Source organism: Branchiostoma belcheri, unplaced genomic scaffold (assembly GCF_001625305.1).
Source record: "Branchiostoma belcheri isolate BF01 breed outbred unplaced genomic scaffold, Haploidv18h27 scaffold112, whole genome shotgun sequence".
In the NCBI taxonomy this organism is placed as follows: domain Eukaryota; kingdom Metazoa; phylum Chordata; class Leptocardii; order Amphioxiformes; family Branchiostomatidae; genus Branchiostoma; species Branchiostoma belcheri.
The window spans coordinates 7,324-23,176 of record NW_017802514.1 but is presented as its reverse complement, the minus strand read 5'-3'; the positions used below and the strand labels follow the sequence as shown (position 1 = coordinate 23,176).

Sequence of the window (15,853 nt, the reverse complement as noted above, 5' to 3'; positions counted from 1 at the left end):
CCCCCCCAAAAAAAATATTGGGGGGGCGTCGCCCCCCCAAAAATCATGCTGAAATTCTAGTGTATTTTCTCTAGATGTAAGGAAAAGCCAGCAAACAGTTCGATTTCTACCTTAAAACCACTTGTAAGACGCATTTTCCGCGCTGCGCGGCCACTTGAAATCTGAAATCACACCAACACCGTCTTCTACATGTAGGTATTACCGCGAGTTGTAAGCTCTGATTGGTTCATCCCCGAAAACCTGCGCTCTGATTGGTTTATCTGCTGTGCATTACGTACTACTAGGGATATCGCACGAGTTTCTCACGCTGTGAGAGTTTGTTCTGCTGACCCCTTTGTAACGATATCGGTAAAAATGAAATCCAGTTCTTCTGAAGACAACATGCATGCAGTTTATTTTCGCGGCACACCGTGCCCTTCCCAACAGCACAACAGCATTTTTCACGTGTGTAGAATCGTGTATGCATCGATATTCCCGCTCAGGTCCCGCACCGCGCCGCTCGAATTTCCCGCCGGAGCCGATGAGAGTAAACCATACAAGGTATTAAATTTTAATTAAACCAAGGACTGGCTCAACAATTTTTGTCAGATCTTAGAATGTCCTACTAAGAAATCTTCTGTAATGTCCTTGGTTGAGGCGAACTGAGATTCGATTGACGATTAGACGAAATGTGTACCCAGCAAAACATCAAAAATGCGTTCCCAAAATACAGGAAATGGCGTTTCCAGAGGGTCGAGATTTTCAAATTTTCCCGGGGAGCAAGCCCCGACCCCCCTTGTGTATTGTGGAAGAAGTTCGTGGACGTCATACAGTCGAATAGCGAGTAAGAAACTTAGCTACAAAGTACTAGAAATTTAGCTTCATGTAGCAGCAAAATTTCCCCCCGAAAATGCAGGAAAACACGTTTCAGAGGGTTAAAATCTCAATTTTTTCCGGGGGAGCATGCCCCCGGACCCCTCTAGGTTCGCCGCCGCGCCTTCGGCGCTCGATAGTGGGTTCCATACAAATCTCGCCCCCCACTGACGGTCAAGATTTCCTGCCGCCGCCTCTACCTACTCAGGAGCTATATTTTTGGTACCCCAAACGAGGTTTACTCAGTCCATTATTCCCTAAATGACACACAATGACCGTTCGGTTCTGTTTCATATGGAAGAATTCATAGACGAAACTCTAGAAGGAGCATTAAACTTAGCTTGAAATAAAACAAAAATGTAGGGCTCAAAATGCTGGAAATAGCGTTTCAGAGGGGTTAGAATTCAAAAATTTCCCGGGGGGGCATGCCCCCGGACCCCCCTAGTAGGCTCGCGCCTGCGGCGCTCGCTGACGGGCGCCTTCGGCGCCCGAAATCTTGCCCCCCCAATCAAAATTTCCTGCCGCCGCCTCTGGTAGCGCTCTGTTGAATGTACAGCTTGTAGTTGTATCTCATCTGTATTGTATCTTAGTTAGTAGACATACGTTAACTCTTTCTCTGTAACTAAGGCCACACCAATTTAATTTCTTGGTTAACGGATTTTTCTAGAAAAATAATGGAGCGGGCGGGCGAAAAAAAAAAAACAGGCCTAGGCATCCTATTAATAAAAATTATGGCCCAAAATGGTACGATAAGAGCCATGAAGTCAACACACCAGGCTGGTTCAAAATTTAAACAATGAATTTTGAACTTTTAATGATACCATTGCATTGAAAGATGGAATAACTGTAACAACTAGGATGAAAAGGTCTGTTTTCAACTGTTCAGGGCAAAATATGAGCATTTTGCAGTTGATTCTGGATTTTTATTTTTATTTGCAAATCTGAAATAAATGAAGCAGGCGAATCCGTTAACCAAGAAATTGAATTGGTGTGGCCTAAGTGTTAAACTATTAATGTAGACCATTAGATACCTGTTAGGCCACACAAATTTAATTTGTTGTTTCTCAGATTTATTAAGAGAAAATATGAAGCAACGAGGCGAAAAAAAAAAGAGGCCATGGCACCCCATGAAGGCTGGAAATGTTACGATATGAGCCATGAAGTCAACATACCAGCCTGGTTTATAATTTAAAACAATAGATTTTGAACTTGTCATGAAACGAAGTTGCAGTTTACATTGAAAAACTGTGAACAACTAGGAAGAAAAGGACTTTCTTCAACCATTGGGGCCAAAATATGTCTTTCATTGAGCTTTTTGCAGTTGATTCAGAATCTAAAACCTTTTTTTTTTTGCAAATCAGAAAAAAATGGACGGGAAATTCGAGAAACAACAAATTAAATTGGTGTGGCCTTAGTAGAGTAAAATTATGGATCGATAAACACAGCTTCGCAGGAATAATCACTGTGTGTCAGTCTGCAAGAACAGCGAGTGCCGTTGGCACAATCCGGCGGCTAACTGTGGCAACTCTTGATTCGGGCTTACGAATCAAGAGTTGCCACAGCTATCCGGCGGCATGCTTCCCTGGAAAATTTTGAAAACTGAACCTTCTGAATTTTCATTCCCGGCGTTTTTGAGAGGATTTCAAAGACAAAAATAACTTTTTATTCAATGACAAAGTGAGCAGTTTTTCTATGATTCAAGCCACTCTGGTGACACAAATCTGTCCTTCTTCTAAAGAAAAATCTTAGACCTTTACTAGATAAAAAGTGGACCTTTGGGCCTCCCCTGGCTACGGGCATGCTAGCTGTTGAGATAAAAATTAGTGTCAGCTTCAGAGTTAAAGCTGTCCACTTGTATCCAAGCAGAGGTTTCTTTTGGACGTGTTCTAAACATTCCCGCCATCAAAATCTCGCCCCTCCCTGTTGCCCGCCTCTGCTATCAAGAGACTCAAGACAAGAACAATTACATGTATTACGGTAACACTCCGATATGGTGAAGAAAAGTCACCTACCTAGGTACCTGTATTAAAGCAAGGGATCTGACGTTACTGAATGTCGGCTGGGAAAACTGCAATGATCTCCTGAGAGAGAGCTGACAGAAGGGCTGACTTGTGTTCTCAGCTCCCGCGCACACCGACTGCACACACTGACACACCGACTGCACACACTGACACAGGCCGTCCGAGCCAACCTGGCGCCGCACCGCCCGCGGTGGGAGGGGCTACGGGGAACTTTCACAGGGCGGAAACTTTGATTCGGAGACCTCACTTTTTGGGCTGGGGCCCGGCGTCCAGTGGGAGTTCAAAAGAAATTATGAACTTTCCCGTTATTCCTATCGATGTGTTTTATCGTGAGAAATTGGACGTAACTTCTCTGTTCAATCCGTACGTGATCTGAGCGGATAGCGGTTCTCACAAACCAAGACTTGATTTATTGCGTGTCGTGAGTGACAAATACAAGTCGTGCCTTATCATGTGACGGGTGTAACATTAGACCTACATGTACTTCCTTGGTTAGACCTAATCTCCAAGCAGATGAGCGGCCAGGACTTGTTTTAACGGTACACGCTCAGTAATATAAAGGGTGTCCGTCCTTGGTGCTGATTTGCCATCGCTTTATCCACAGACGGGTAGGCTGCAGCCCCTGTCACACAAAAGCCGAGCATGGCCTCCCGAACACAACCACAGCCAACCACAATGTGGGCTTGAATTTTCTTCACCATATCGTGTTTATAAGGCCACAGCGAGCAATATTTATGGATGACACCAGCGCGCATTAATTTTCGCCTGATTTGGGAAAATGAAACAAGTAATTTTGTTGCCTTCTAAAAGTGGCCACTATGCTGAAAATGTCTGTTGCCATGCCGAAAGTGGATGGCAGATAAGGCCATGTTGATTTGATTATATGGATGACATCCTCTGGGAACCCCAAAACTGATGCGCGCGTGCGAATAAAAAAAAAGTTTTGCAAAAAAAAAAGTTGCTTTCACTATGAAATCTACGTGGTTCTGAAGGTTGAACAAATGGCACAGAATATGTTATGGCGAATAATCTACTCTTCGAATTCATTTCTTTACATTTTTTTACATTCTTTTTTCCTTTGATTTTGGCATTCTATGACATTGGTATCGTTTCTAAATGTTTTCCTTGCAACTTATGGTATATATTTGCTCATTTAGCAACTGTTTTGCACGATTTACAGTATGGTTGAAAACTTTTTTTTTTTTTGAAACGGCCGAAAATTCATGCGCGCGCGGATGTCATCCATATAATCAAATCAACATGGCCTAAGTATGAAGAGAGGAGAGAAGAAAAGGCTCTGATTTTATGTTTTGTTTCTTGCTTTGATGCAGTGATATGTGATGCTGGCTGTGTATATGTGATGTTGCCACTGAATTAAAACCATTTGTAGAATGATTGAGTCAAAATTTTAAAATGTAGGAACCTTGTTTTTTTTCGGCCCGCGTTTTTTTCGCCCACTCGCATAAGATTTGGAGTCTGCGGGGGATGTCATCCATAAAATTTACTTGCTGTGGCCTAATACTGTTAGTGAGTGTTAGTTGAACGCTGTCTTGTCTTGACTCTGTCTCTTGACAGCAGAGGCGGCAACAGGGATTTCATTAAGGGGAGGGGCGAGATATTGATGGCGGGAAATTCTGTTGACCTTGGTCGGCGAATGTTTCAAAATGTTTAAATGAATGAACACCTTTATTGTACACATATACCCACAGGGTTAAGTACAGGTCACAACGAAAGGATGGAATATAGATAACGTTACATCTATACATCGTTAAGTAGCTACAATTTAGTTAATTCGGTTTCTTCGCGTTTCTTAGTAATGGAAAAAAGGTAATATAGATTTATCTGTACAACTTAGATGTATGAAGATGAGGAACATAGTTTGTATCAGATTATAAAGATCTTCTCTCTCTTTGTTGTATAGTTTACACTCTGTTACAAAATTTCGATTCTAAAACACGTTGACGTAGGCCATGTAGGAAGTCCTCGGATCAACGGAGGACGCCGGCAGACGCCATTACGCCAGACGGAGTCCAGATACACGGCGTCGCAAAACGTCGAGATCTCCTACAAGACTCAATTTGGACGAGTCTGACTGACATACATGTATAACAATTCAAAGGACGTTCCTACACGCATTGAACATATAACGTTATATCATAATAGTATGAATCTTTATTGCATGTTCTTGCCCAGATGGGCTAAATGCACAAATGTGACCAAATGTGTTCGAGAGGATAAAAACATGGGCATTGCATACTGGAACGCTATATTCTAATGCTAGGAGTCTACATATTACAACAATACTATATACTACCTATCATCTACTGTTATAGTTATAGTTGCCCTTTCTTCTCTCTTTTTGAAACATCTGGAAACATCATTACATAGCTTGTCTATTGTACATTTGTTCTTGCATGACATCAAGTGTTTAAACGTGTCCTGCTTTGACATTTTCTTACATATCTTGTCTAATTGTAATTGTAAAGTATCGAATAGCTCTTGGCGTTCATCTTCATATAATGTACAGTCAAGTAGAAAGTTATCGTTTCAACATATAAATGATTATATTGCACTCAGAAGTCAGAACTGATAAATTCAGATTTTTCGTGAGTCTGTCAATGCTAATAAAGTGTTCTTATGTCTTAATTAATTCGGGAGTGGACGGGAGATTCGACCATATCTGGCTGGAGGTTGGCAGGTGTTCGGAAGTCATATTTTACTGAAATCTAACTCAAATTCGATTCGCATAGAAAGGTGACCAAAATCTGGTCAGACTCCCGAACTTGAGTTGACCTTGGTCGGCTGGTGTTCGGGGGCAAGTTCGGAGGAATGTCCGAAATGAATGACAGTGGCCCACTTAGGAGGGCGTCTCTCATGACATCTGCTTGGAGATTACTGTTTAACTTTTTTTGCCAGCCCCGCCTATCCAGTAGCCTGGGTACCAAACCTTTGGTCGGCTTGGCGGTAATTTTACCAAGCACGAACCTATCTCCAGCCGATTTCCCTGTATCCGCTGACTTCGTGTATTACGCTTAGTCTTCTTTTGCCGCCGTTGTGAGCGAAGAAACCTACACCCCCACCCACCCCGAAGCGCGGTAATTGTGAGGCCTGGTTGGCGGCCCCAAACGCTCTCCGCGCCGAAGGGATAGCGCTGAGCTCACGGCGGTCTGGTTAACCAGGCTACCTATCCAGCCCCAACCAGTGCAGTAGTTATGAGTGGTACGCTGACTTGACCTCGAGTAACCTTCAGTTGTGATGCTAACGCACAACAACGTCAAGAACATACGGCAGTATACTTGCTGTATATTGGCCGAATCTCTAACAGACGTCCCGGTCGAACTGAAACAAGTTGGTATTGGTAGGGCTCTGGGCGTACTCTCCAAGCAGAGGTTTGGATTTTGGGTTATTTTTGGCGTATTTTTAGACTTTTCTTTATCGGGGTTTCTCTTTTGCACTGGAATTTTTCTTTGGGTTGGGTGAAATAAAAATTCCAGTGCAAAAGAGAAACCCCGATAAAGTAAGGTCTAGAAATACGCCAAAAATAACCCAAAATCAAAACGTCTGCTTGGAGAGTACTCTGGGCGTGCCTTGGAGAAGGATTCACTGGGCAGCTACTTATATTATTTTATTTAATTATCATAGGAGATAACAGCTGTAAACTCCATATCGGCTAAATCATCTGCCCGGCAAATAAACTTATTTATTTGGCTAAATTGACAAAGGAGCTTCAACATCATTACAGAGTCTAGTGGAGGCTGATATTATCCTCGCTTTATACAGTCTTTTGTCAGGACGAGTCGAACCCCAGATCAAGATCAATCCAGGGTTGTCTGTGGTAAGGCCACACCAAATGATTTTTATGGATGACGTCTTCGGGAGACCCTAAATGTAATGTGAGAGCGCGAAAAAAATACAAGAATGGTAAAAAAAAAGCATGACTAGATTTGAAATATACTAACTAAGGGGCGACACATGTGTTAGGTAGCCTCCACCAGGCCTTTCTACGGGAATACGGATCGTAGAATTCGGCAAAAAAGAGAGTAAAATTGGCCAAGGGAGTCGGCCGCGGGGAGGTAGTTTCTTTCCCTCTGAAGCCAGCCAAACCTAGCCTCCTTCGCAGACTTGTTGGGGGTTGGCGTTATCTTTTTCTGTGAGGGACGCGAGTAATATGCCGCGGAGGGATGATTTTGCTGCCGAGGTAGTTTTTGCTAAGTTTTTGCCGTGGAGAGAATTTTCGCGCTGGAACCTGCGAAGGAGGCTAAATCAAACCTACAAGGCGGCCAAACTCCCCTGCATGGTAAATATTCTCCTACATACATACATACAGCCAGCGTAGTTAGTCTGGTAGAGATTGTGTGTCAGGGCACAAACTAAGCTGGGTGAGAGAAAACGGTGTAACATTACTAACAACCAACAGAGAGTTAAAATCATCTTTATTGAGTTTTCACAAACACACAAGACGAATAGTTAAAAACCTAGGTCAGTCCCTTATTATGAGTTAAGGAACTCACGGGACGCAAGGTCTAATCAATATAATTAAAGTTACACAATTACTATTGCACTGATTGACTATTGCACGGGACCAGGAGTTTCTGTTTCGTAGTGTAACAGGGAGGGGAGGGGGGGGGGGTTATAGGCGCTACCAACTGACCCAGCCGATGGACCTTTTAGCGGAGTGGTTTGAGCGTCGGATTGTGAAGCTGGTGCTCGAGGGGTCGTGGGTTCGAACCCGACGGTAGCATGTTGTTGGAGATAGATCTGCTCTACTAGGACTACCGAGGTATAAAGGCCCAGACCCTGACTGTGGTACAGGATTCCGGGGTTTGTTGACCTCTTCAGACCTACGGTACTTCAGACCCGCCCATTTTTTTCAGGTACTGGGTGACGCTGTTGTTCAGTTCTTGTAAGTGAGAATGTGTGACGTCATGGATTGACAGCAAGTACTTAATAGCACCTTGTACATAGTTTCTATATATTTATTTCACATTTGTACTCCCCTCTGATAGGTGATGCGTCGATGTTCATGATAATCCCATTTCTTTCCTTTGTCCCTATGATCCCTCAGAATATCAGCGGTCGGTCCCGAGGAGCCGCTAGCTGTGACGTAACTAACCACCTAGGAACTTGAAAGGGGTTTTGATGATGTTGTCCATCGGGTGGTTACCGATAGAGAAGGCAACATCTTTAGCAGAGCCGGCACAGATACTGAGGGTTTTGCATGTCTTCAGATACAAGTGGATGTCACGCAGATTTCTGTCCAAGGTGTTTAGAATACACTGCATTGATCTTGCCCTGCTTATAGAAGTGCTAGGTCATCGGCAAATGCGAATGTCACGTGTCCCTAGCTTGTAGCCATATGCTGCTTCATTACGGAGGTATTCCATTGGCAGGTTGATAACAGGTAAGGAAACTGCGACAGACAGTGTGTCCTCCTGGAACGTGCCAACTTCGAGCTGGAATGGATTAGATGAGAAGTCTGACCACCTCACCTGGGCCGTGAGATTGCTGTAGAATGCTTTCACATAGGCCGTGTTCATGTGAAGTCAGTGAAAGCGCTTTACATGCGGTTTACCCCAAAGCCGGTTTCAAGTCCCTCCATCTGAACGCTCCAAATCACATTGAAAGCGCCTCGATCCCAAGCCACTTGTAGAGGTGGTTTCGAATCGGTTTTCCCGCATCGCGATTTGCGTCTGAACGCAATGTGATTTCAGTGTGACTTCACTTGGTCATGGGTTACGGGGTGATATATCAGAATCTTTATTTATATTCAATACCAAATTTTACGCGTCAGCAACTTAAAGAGTAGTAATGATCAAATAATGTGTCCGTTCTAGGGCGAGCGTCACCGCCTCTGGCGGGATCACGTCGGCATTCGGCCGAGATACGCTGGGAGGGGGGCACCAGCAAGCAGGTCGTTGACCTCTGACAGTAATAACACGCTACCTTCCACCCTAGGATCTGCTTGGAGATAACATAGTTACAAGAAGTTGAATTTCTTGTGTGTTTTTTAAAATCTGAAAACAGGCCAAAATCAATCAAAATCAATGCGCGTGCGTACGTCATCCATAAAAGTTACTGATGTGACCTTACCAAAGCCTATTTCTAACCGAACATGAGGTATGATTAAACTTTATTCACCAGGCCTTTCTACGGGAATTCGGATCGTAGAATTCGGCAAAAAAAGGAGTAAAATTGGTCAGGGGATCGGGAGTCCGGCCGTGGGAAGGTTGTTTCTTTCCCTCCGAACTGCGCGGCCAGTCAAACCTACAAGTACAAGGCCGCCGAACTCCCCTGGCAAATATTCTCCTGTTACTAGTATAGCAGTCTGGTAGAGACTACTGTCAATCACAGTTACTTAGCAAGTGAAGTGTAGCCTATACCAGACACCGCGGAAAAAACAATAGACATTGGCCCAAATGAAGGGAATACATGTACTAGTACAATAGTTTCCAAGCGAGTTGGCCGGCTAGGGAGGGTACATTTTGCTACTCTCCAAGTAGAGGTTTGGGTTTTGAGGGTATTTTTTAGCGTGTTTTAGGCTGTTTTATCTGGGTTTTTCTTTTGCACTGAATTTTTTCCCTGAATTTCCTGATTTTTTTTTGGGGGGGGGATTCAGTGCAAAAGAGAAACCCCGATAAAAAGGCCTAAAAACACGCCAAAAACAACCCCAAACCTCTGCTTGGAGAGTAACATTTTGCGACCCTCGGCCGCGGCTATTATAAATCTCCAAGCAGATCCCTTTCGGTGGCAAAAAGACAGTATCAAAAGTTTCAAAGTTTCAAATTGACTAGGCAGTATCCATTAGCCAGAGAAGATCAGAGAAAGGTCGCCAGCCACCGACGGTTGGGGGTAGCGACAAAAAACAACAACAGCAACAACAACAACAAAACGGCCACATATAAAAAGGTAACGATCATTCCCCCACAACATCTGCTTGGAGAGTAAAGTGGTGCTCTTTTTTTTGCAAAGTGGCGCGAAAAATCTGCTCAGATGTGTCAAGTTACCAGAGGACCTGGCGCCGCCCAGTCTGGGATGAGTCTTTTCCCACGGCGGCAGATCACTGGACTATTCCACTAAGTCTACAGGGGATAGGCGTTTTGTTTACCTCTGGTTATTTGAATGCTATAGCTCCGATGTTGTAGTGATGCCTTTGCAAGCTTATTCTGCTCAGATAACAGTAGTGGAGTTTGCCTAGTTTAGTCAAGAAGGTTAAATACAAGAGGCCTTTTGATTTTAAACCTCCTTGGTTTAGTTGGAAACACTTGGGCGATCCGCAAAGAATCACGGGAAATCTAGTAGGTTCATTTTGGCGCGCTGCACCAGGAGGTTGTTTTCCAGGAAAGTTCAGCGATCTTCTGAATTTCTGTCTTCGAGGAGCCATCATTGTACACCCAGGTAACACTCTGGCCTGTTGTCGTGCCATGTTGCTCTCACATGCGTGTTAAACGTTAATCCAGACACATACAGGGGTTTTCAGAAGTTGTTGTATGTCTTGAAAACTACTCATTATGGCGCACTCATGATCCTCACAACAAAGTACCGCTACTTGCTCCATGCTCCACCAGGCCTTACTGTTGATAGACTGGTAAGGGTTTATGGAAGTATACTGGACATGGGATTCTGTAGTAGACTTCGGTAAAAATAGGAAACTTTCGTTCGGCCAAGGATGACACCGCGGTATGGGCAAAATTCCCCCTCAAATCTGACTAGTTTTCAGCGTGTGTGGTAACGACCACATGCGCGGGGGGTTTATGGAAAAAGGAGTCCAGTCCGATTGGCGGAAAAAGCAGTCCAGTCCGATTTTGGGGTGGAAAAAGCAGTCCGGTGGTTTCTACGAAATTTCACGAAAGACCATAGGCACAATTTTTTCTTGTGTGTGTACTTCTAGTTTCTATGGGTACTTCGAGTCTCTATGAGTACTTAGAGTTTCTATGGGTACGTAGAGTTTGCATGGGAAAAAAATGAGTTTCTATGAGTACTTAGAGTTTGTATGGGAACCTAGAGTTTCTATGAGTGCTTAGAGTTTGCATGGGAACTTACAGTTTGTAACTTACATATCATCATCATGCCTCCGGATTATTACTTACATATAAGTAATAATAATTAGTCAAAAGATGAAGCGGTCAACTGACGAGATTTCCAGGGCCGATCCTGCTTGCAAGTTGCCTGATTAAATCGCTTTACGGTTGCCAGCTGCCCAACATCCAGCCGGCCCCAGCTAAAGCCACGTATGGCAGACTTTGCATTACACCGACAAGCATGTAAGTACCGGAAGTACAATTGTAAGAAAGAATCCCTTTATAAGTAACTTTTGTTTATTGTGGATAGGTGACCTGTATGACTGTATAGAAACTACTTTTCAGTGGTCCCAAGAGGTGTAAATCAGTTGTCCGCTATTCCTCACCCAAGGCTGCCTGAATTATGGGTTAAGGCGGCATATAGTGAGTCATATATGCTAATTCAAGTTCCCATACAAACTCTAAATAGTCATAGAAACTCTAAGTACCCATAGAAACTCTAAGTACTCATAGAGACTCGAAGTACCCATAGAAACTAGAAGTACACACACAAGAAAAAATTGTGCCTATGGTCTTTCGTAAAATTTTGTAGAAACCACCGGACTGCTTTTTCCACCCCAAAATCGGACTGGACTGCTTTTTCCGCCAATCGGACTGGACTCCTTTTTCCATAAACCCCATGCGCGGGAACTTTTCACAATTCTCAAAATTTGATAACGATCTGTTCTGAAACTTCATTTGTTATCTTTAGTTCACAACACTCTCCAGTTATTATCATCAAGTATGTGTCAGACTCCAGTACGTGTAAAATACTTGTAACGAACATAGTTTTGGCCAATCACACTGTACGATCCAGCGCTTTAAGTTACACGATCTCACCCCGAATCCCAAAGGACGAACTAATAATACTCCTCAAAGTGTACTAGGCCGGCTAACTTCACTGGCATATTATTGACTTTATTTGGCCAATTTGTAGTATTTTCCAGCGACCTTGGGCCTTGGGGGTTAGTTAAGTCCAGGTTAAGTACAACCACTTTTGTTTGGGTACATGACATGAGATTTGGTGGCCACATGTGGAGGCCCGGACAAACATGTTATTTTCCATCCTGGGGAGTTGGGGAAGTCAACCTTCTTCAGTAGACTAGTGAAGTTTATTCAGTTACTCAGTTTATTCAGTGACCTGGGGACTGACATGACTTAAGTAATGAATTGAAATTGCCTGATAAGTGTAATCTTGGCTGAGTGTCGGCTGCTGGGATCTAATGTACCAGTAGATAGCCTCGGTTTCCCCAATGTATTATTCTCCCCAGGGACCCGGAGTGTTACTGTTGAACTAAAGTATTAACATTATCATGGAATGTACCAACACAGATGAGCTTTTATCCTAATATAAAATTTGTTTTTAGCAAACATACTGTACCCTGGTCACTAACTGTCTTCACAATCATCAACAGTAATTTTTGTATACTTAGGCTACACCGACTTAATTTTAAGGATGACATCCGCGCGCGCATTGATTTTCGTCTGTTCTCAAAAAAGATCACGTCCACCGAGGCACTGGCCTGGATCTAGGCTTGGGTAGTCCATGATAGTTAGCGACAATACAGAATCCGGGCACCCAGGCTACCGAAGCTCCACGACTCAAGAACTCAGTACATACCGTACGCACAGTGCCGATTCATAAATTCCGCAAAAAGCCAACATGTGCCGGCTTTTCATATACGTCGCTATGTACATTGTACTGACGCAAATTCACAATACCAGCTTCGAATTCTTGTGGTTTAGTAGCATTTTTATTTATTGCCGGAATTTTTTTTATTCGCCCGCGCGCACTAGTTTGGGGGCCTTCAGAGGATGTCATCCATAAAATTAAGTCGGTGTGGCCTTACTTGTCTTCATGTAATTGAAACAAACCAAATAACGAAGTGTCATTTCTGTTCTGCCCATCAGGGTTTCTTCAGGAGATTGAGAGTCTGAAGCAGGAAAAACAGCTCCATACAGAGCGTCAGTGGTGGAAACTCCAGCTGCACAGCCTGGAGACAGCACTGGAGGACCAGAGCAGCCCAGGAACAGCAGGACAGCTTGGCTGGACAGGTGGACGAGCTCCGGAAACAAGTCGCTGCACTCAGCAAACAGATGAAGTCCAGCAAGCAGATCATGGAGATCAGTATTAGTATTAAACTTACACATGAACTACAAACACAAGATGATGAAACACATGTAAGTCCAACTCCTGGTACTGCTTGCCCGTCAACCTCTATAACAACTTATCACAACTAATATCCTACTCCTAGTGGTCACAGCAAGTAAGTTTTATTGATGACATCAGTGCAGGCATTGATTTTTGCCCGATTTTGGAGAAAAAAAAAAGAAATTTTGTTGCCTTCTTACAGTGCCGAAAATGGGCAAAGATGTCTGTTGCCATGCCGGAAGGTGGATGGCAGATAACTATGAAGAGAGGAGACAAGAAAGGGCTCTTTAGTATCATGTTTCTTACTTTGATGCTGTCTTGTCTTGATATGCATTCTGTTGACGTGTCAAGTTATATCTTGGCTTTACTTCCACACTCAATATTATTTATTCTTTCTCATGTATGCTCAGCTAATCTAGTAATAGACCAGTTAACCTTTCACTGATCGCATGAACTGCATACGTCACGGGGGACATTTCGAATAGAACACCGTTCTAGAACCGACTTTCACAATGCGGTGTCCCCCCTGGCAGATTTCAGGATGTGGGTAAGTTTCATTTCTGAAAATTCCTGATCTGAACTGGTACAAGGAGTCTAAGCATATCGATACTTCACTGAAGGATGGCTGTCCCCTGTTTCCTTCCACCCAATCTTACCAGATAGCTGATTCTGGTATCTGAGAACAGAATGCCGACCATTGCAGTGATCTGCCAGGGGGGACATCGCGAAAGCAAAAGCTGCATTCAACTTCCAGGTTCTAGAACGGTGTAGTCTATTCAAAATGTCCCCCCTGTGACATAAGTACATGTAGCTCATGCAGTCCGTGAAAGGTAAACTGGTCTATTAACAAATCTCATTCTGTGGTATTGGTCATCCTCATCATATATATACCACCAAAGAAGATGAATTATCTGATAATTTTGTGTTGTTGTGTTTTGTAGTCTCAGAGTGCAGAGTCGCAGACAGACCTGGGTCCTGACGTGAGCCCGGGAGGCCCTCTCCAGCCTACAGCAGCAGGGTTACAGCAGCAGCTAGCACACCTCAGTACGTCTGTAGTCATACTGTAATTCTTGATTTGATAACGGTCACTTAATTATAGCGGTCTTAGCGGTCACTATTCCACCGCTAAATGTTCATGATCGCAACTTTTTTTTACCACTTCCGCCCCCCTCCCTCTTGCCCCATGCTCGTTACGGTACGATCGCAATCACGCTTCATTTCTTGACTACGCACACAACGCACAGTACTAGTGCTTCACATAGGAACAAGCAAAACACTGATGTGCTTCCAGAAATAAAATTTTATTAAACATAAAGTAGTTCATATTTTTAACAATTATGCAGTGCTAAGCAAACCACAGTAAAAAAAATCTTGTGAACATGCACAAACACATGTGACGTAGTGACGCTTTGAAATTTCCCAGCTTATCTACACTTGGGTATTTATAAATATTTTTAGCGTATATTTCGATTTAGAAGTTTCTTCATAAATTTACAGAAACGATAGCCGTTCATTTTGTGCTACTACGGGACAACATCAAAAAAAATGAGACGAGTTACAAAATTCAGCGTCGCCCAAACATGAAGACAACAATAAACAAAATGGCGGCCCGGCGGCCAACTTCACAAACGAGTTACAAACTACGAGAAATGCGGCATAAATCTGCTTAATTTCTAGGTAGAAATCTAGGTAGAAATACAATCAAATGTTAAGCGTCATTTGTACTACAAAATGTAAAAGCGTTAATAGCGTGCTATGACTAAGACGAATCGAAAATTAGGGAACCAAGCGCCGAGTGAAAAAAAAGGCGTCACAAGTTTTTCGAAAATTGCGAGTCAACTTTTACGGCAAAAAATACAATTAAACGTTACTGTTAAAGGCTACAGTGTCTGTAGAACTTTCTCGAGGGCGTCATGGATTCCATTACGCTCCAATCCTAGGGCGAAGACGCCGGGTTTCGCTGTAAGCTCGTCTGCGGCGCCGGGCATAGCGGCGTGCAGCGGCATAGCGTGCGGCGGCATGGAGCTTGGGGAGGGGGGCGGCGGTGCCGCACGCAACACAAGCGTGCGTAATTACGAACTTTTTTAAGTCACCGCGCCGCTACAGTACTTTGTAAATTATTTACTTCCAGACACCATTGGCGTGCCTGTTTTGTTTTTTCTTTGTAAAAATCGATTTTCCCTGGCGTAAACTGCTTTTTTTATTTTCTTAAAAAAAAGGCCAGCGTTTTAATGTATTTTTTACACACATCAGCCATGTTCTCACACCGCTATAATTAAGTGACTTGAGCTTGTCCATTTTTCGCCAACCGCTATGATTTCCAACCGCATTTTTAAATGGATTTACAGTAACCAGGGCTCTAACCAGCACCTGTTTTTCTGTCAATTGCAGGAACTTTGTGGCGTGTGACAGAAAAATTTATAAACCAATTCATCAGCCTTGATTGACAAAATTGACAACTTTTGTAAAATATAAAAACATCCAAAGGACCACCAACAAACACTCTCAACGCCATGATTTGCCTCTCAAAATGCAGAAATTGTGTTTTTAAAGACTTAAAAATCCAAATTTTGCCCATGGACCCTCATAGATTGCAAGCACTCTCTTCTCAGGTCCAATCATGAACCTGGGCTGACAAAAAAAATTTGAGCTGGCTAGAATCCCGATCATGACTAATTTGTCTGGCAACCCATGTTATAATCTGGAAAATTTGCCAACTATATATTTGGCATACTCGGATTATTCAGAGCTTTATTTAGTATGCAACAAGT

General features: G+C 43.3%; 1 protein-coding gene across 1 annotated transcript in view; it reads left to right on the top strand.

The window, feature by feature from the left end:
• The first annotated feature begins 942 nt into the window (after nucleotides 1–942).
• The window catches only part of LOC109488222, a 21,909-nt gene continuing 6,998 nt past the window's right edge, over nucleotides 943–15,853 (top strand). The window contains exons 1-4 of the mRNA XM_019792425.1: nucleotides 943–991; nucleotides 12,842–12,985; nucleotides 13,616–13,629; nucleotides 14,024–14,126. Of these exons, the coding sequence (XP_019647984.1) occupies nucleotides 943–991; nucleotides 12,842–12,985; nucleotides 13,616–13,629; nucleotides 14,024–14,126 (310 nt within the window). The remainder of the gene's footprint in view (nucleotides 992–12,841; nucleotides 12,986–13,615; nucleotides 13,630–14,023; nucleotides 14,127–15,853) is intronic.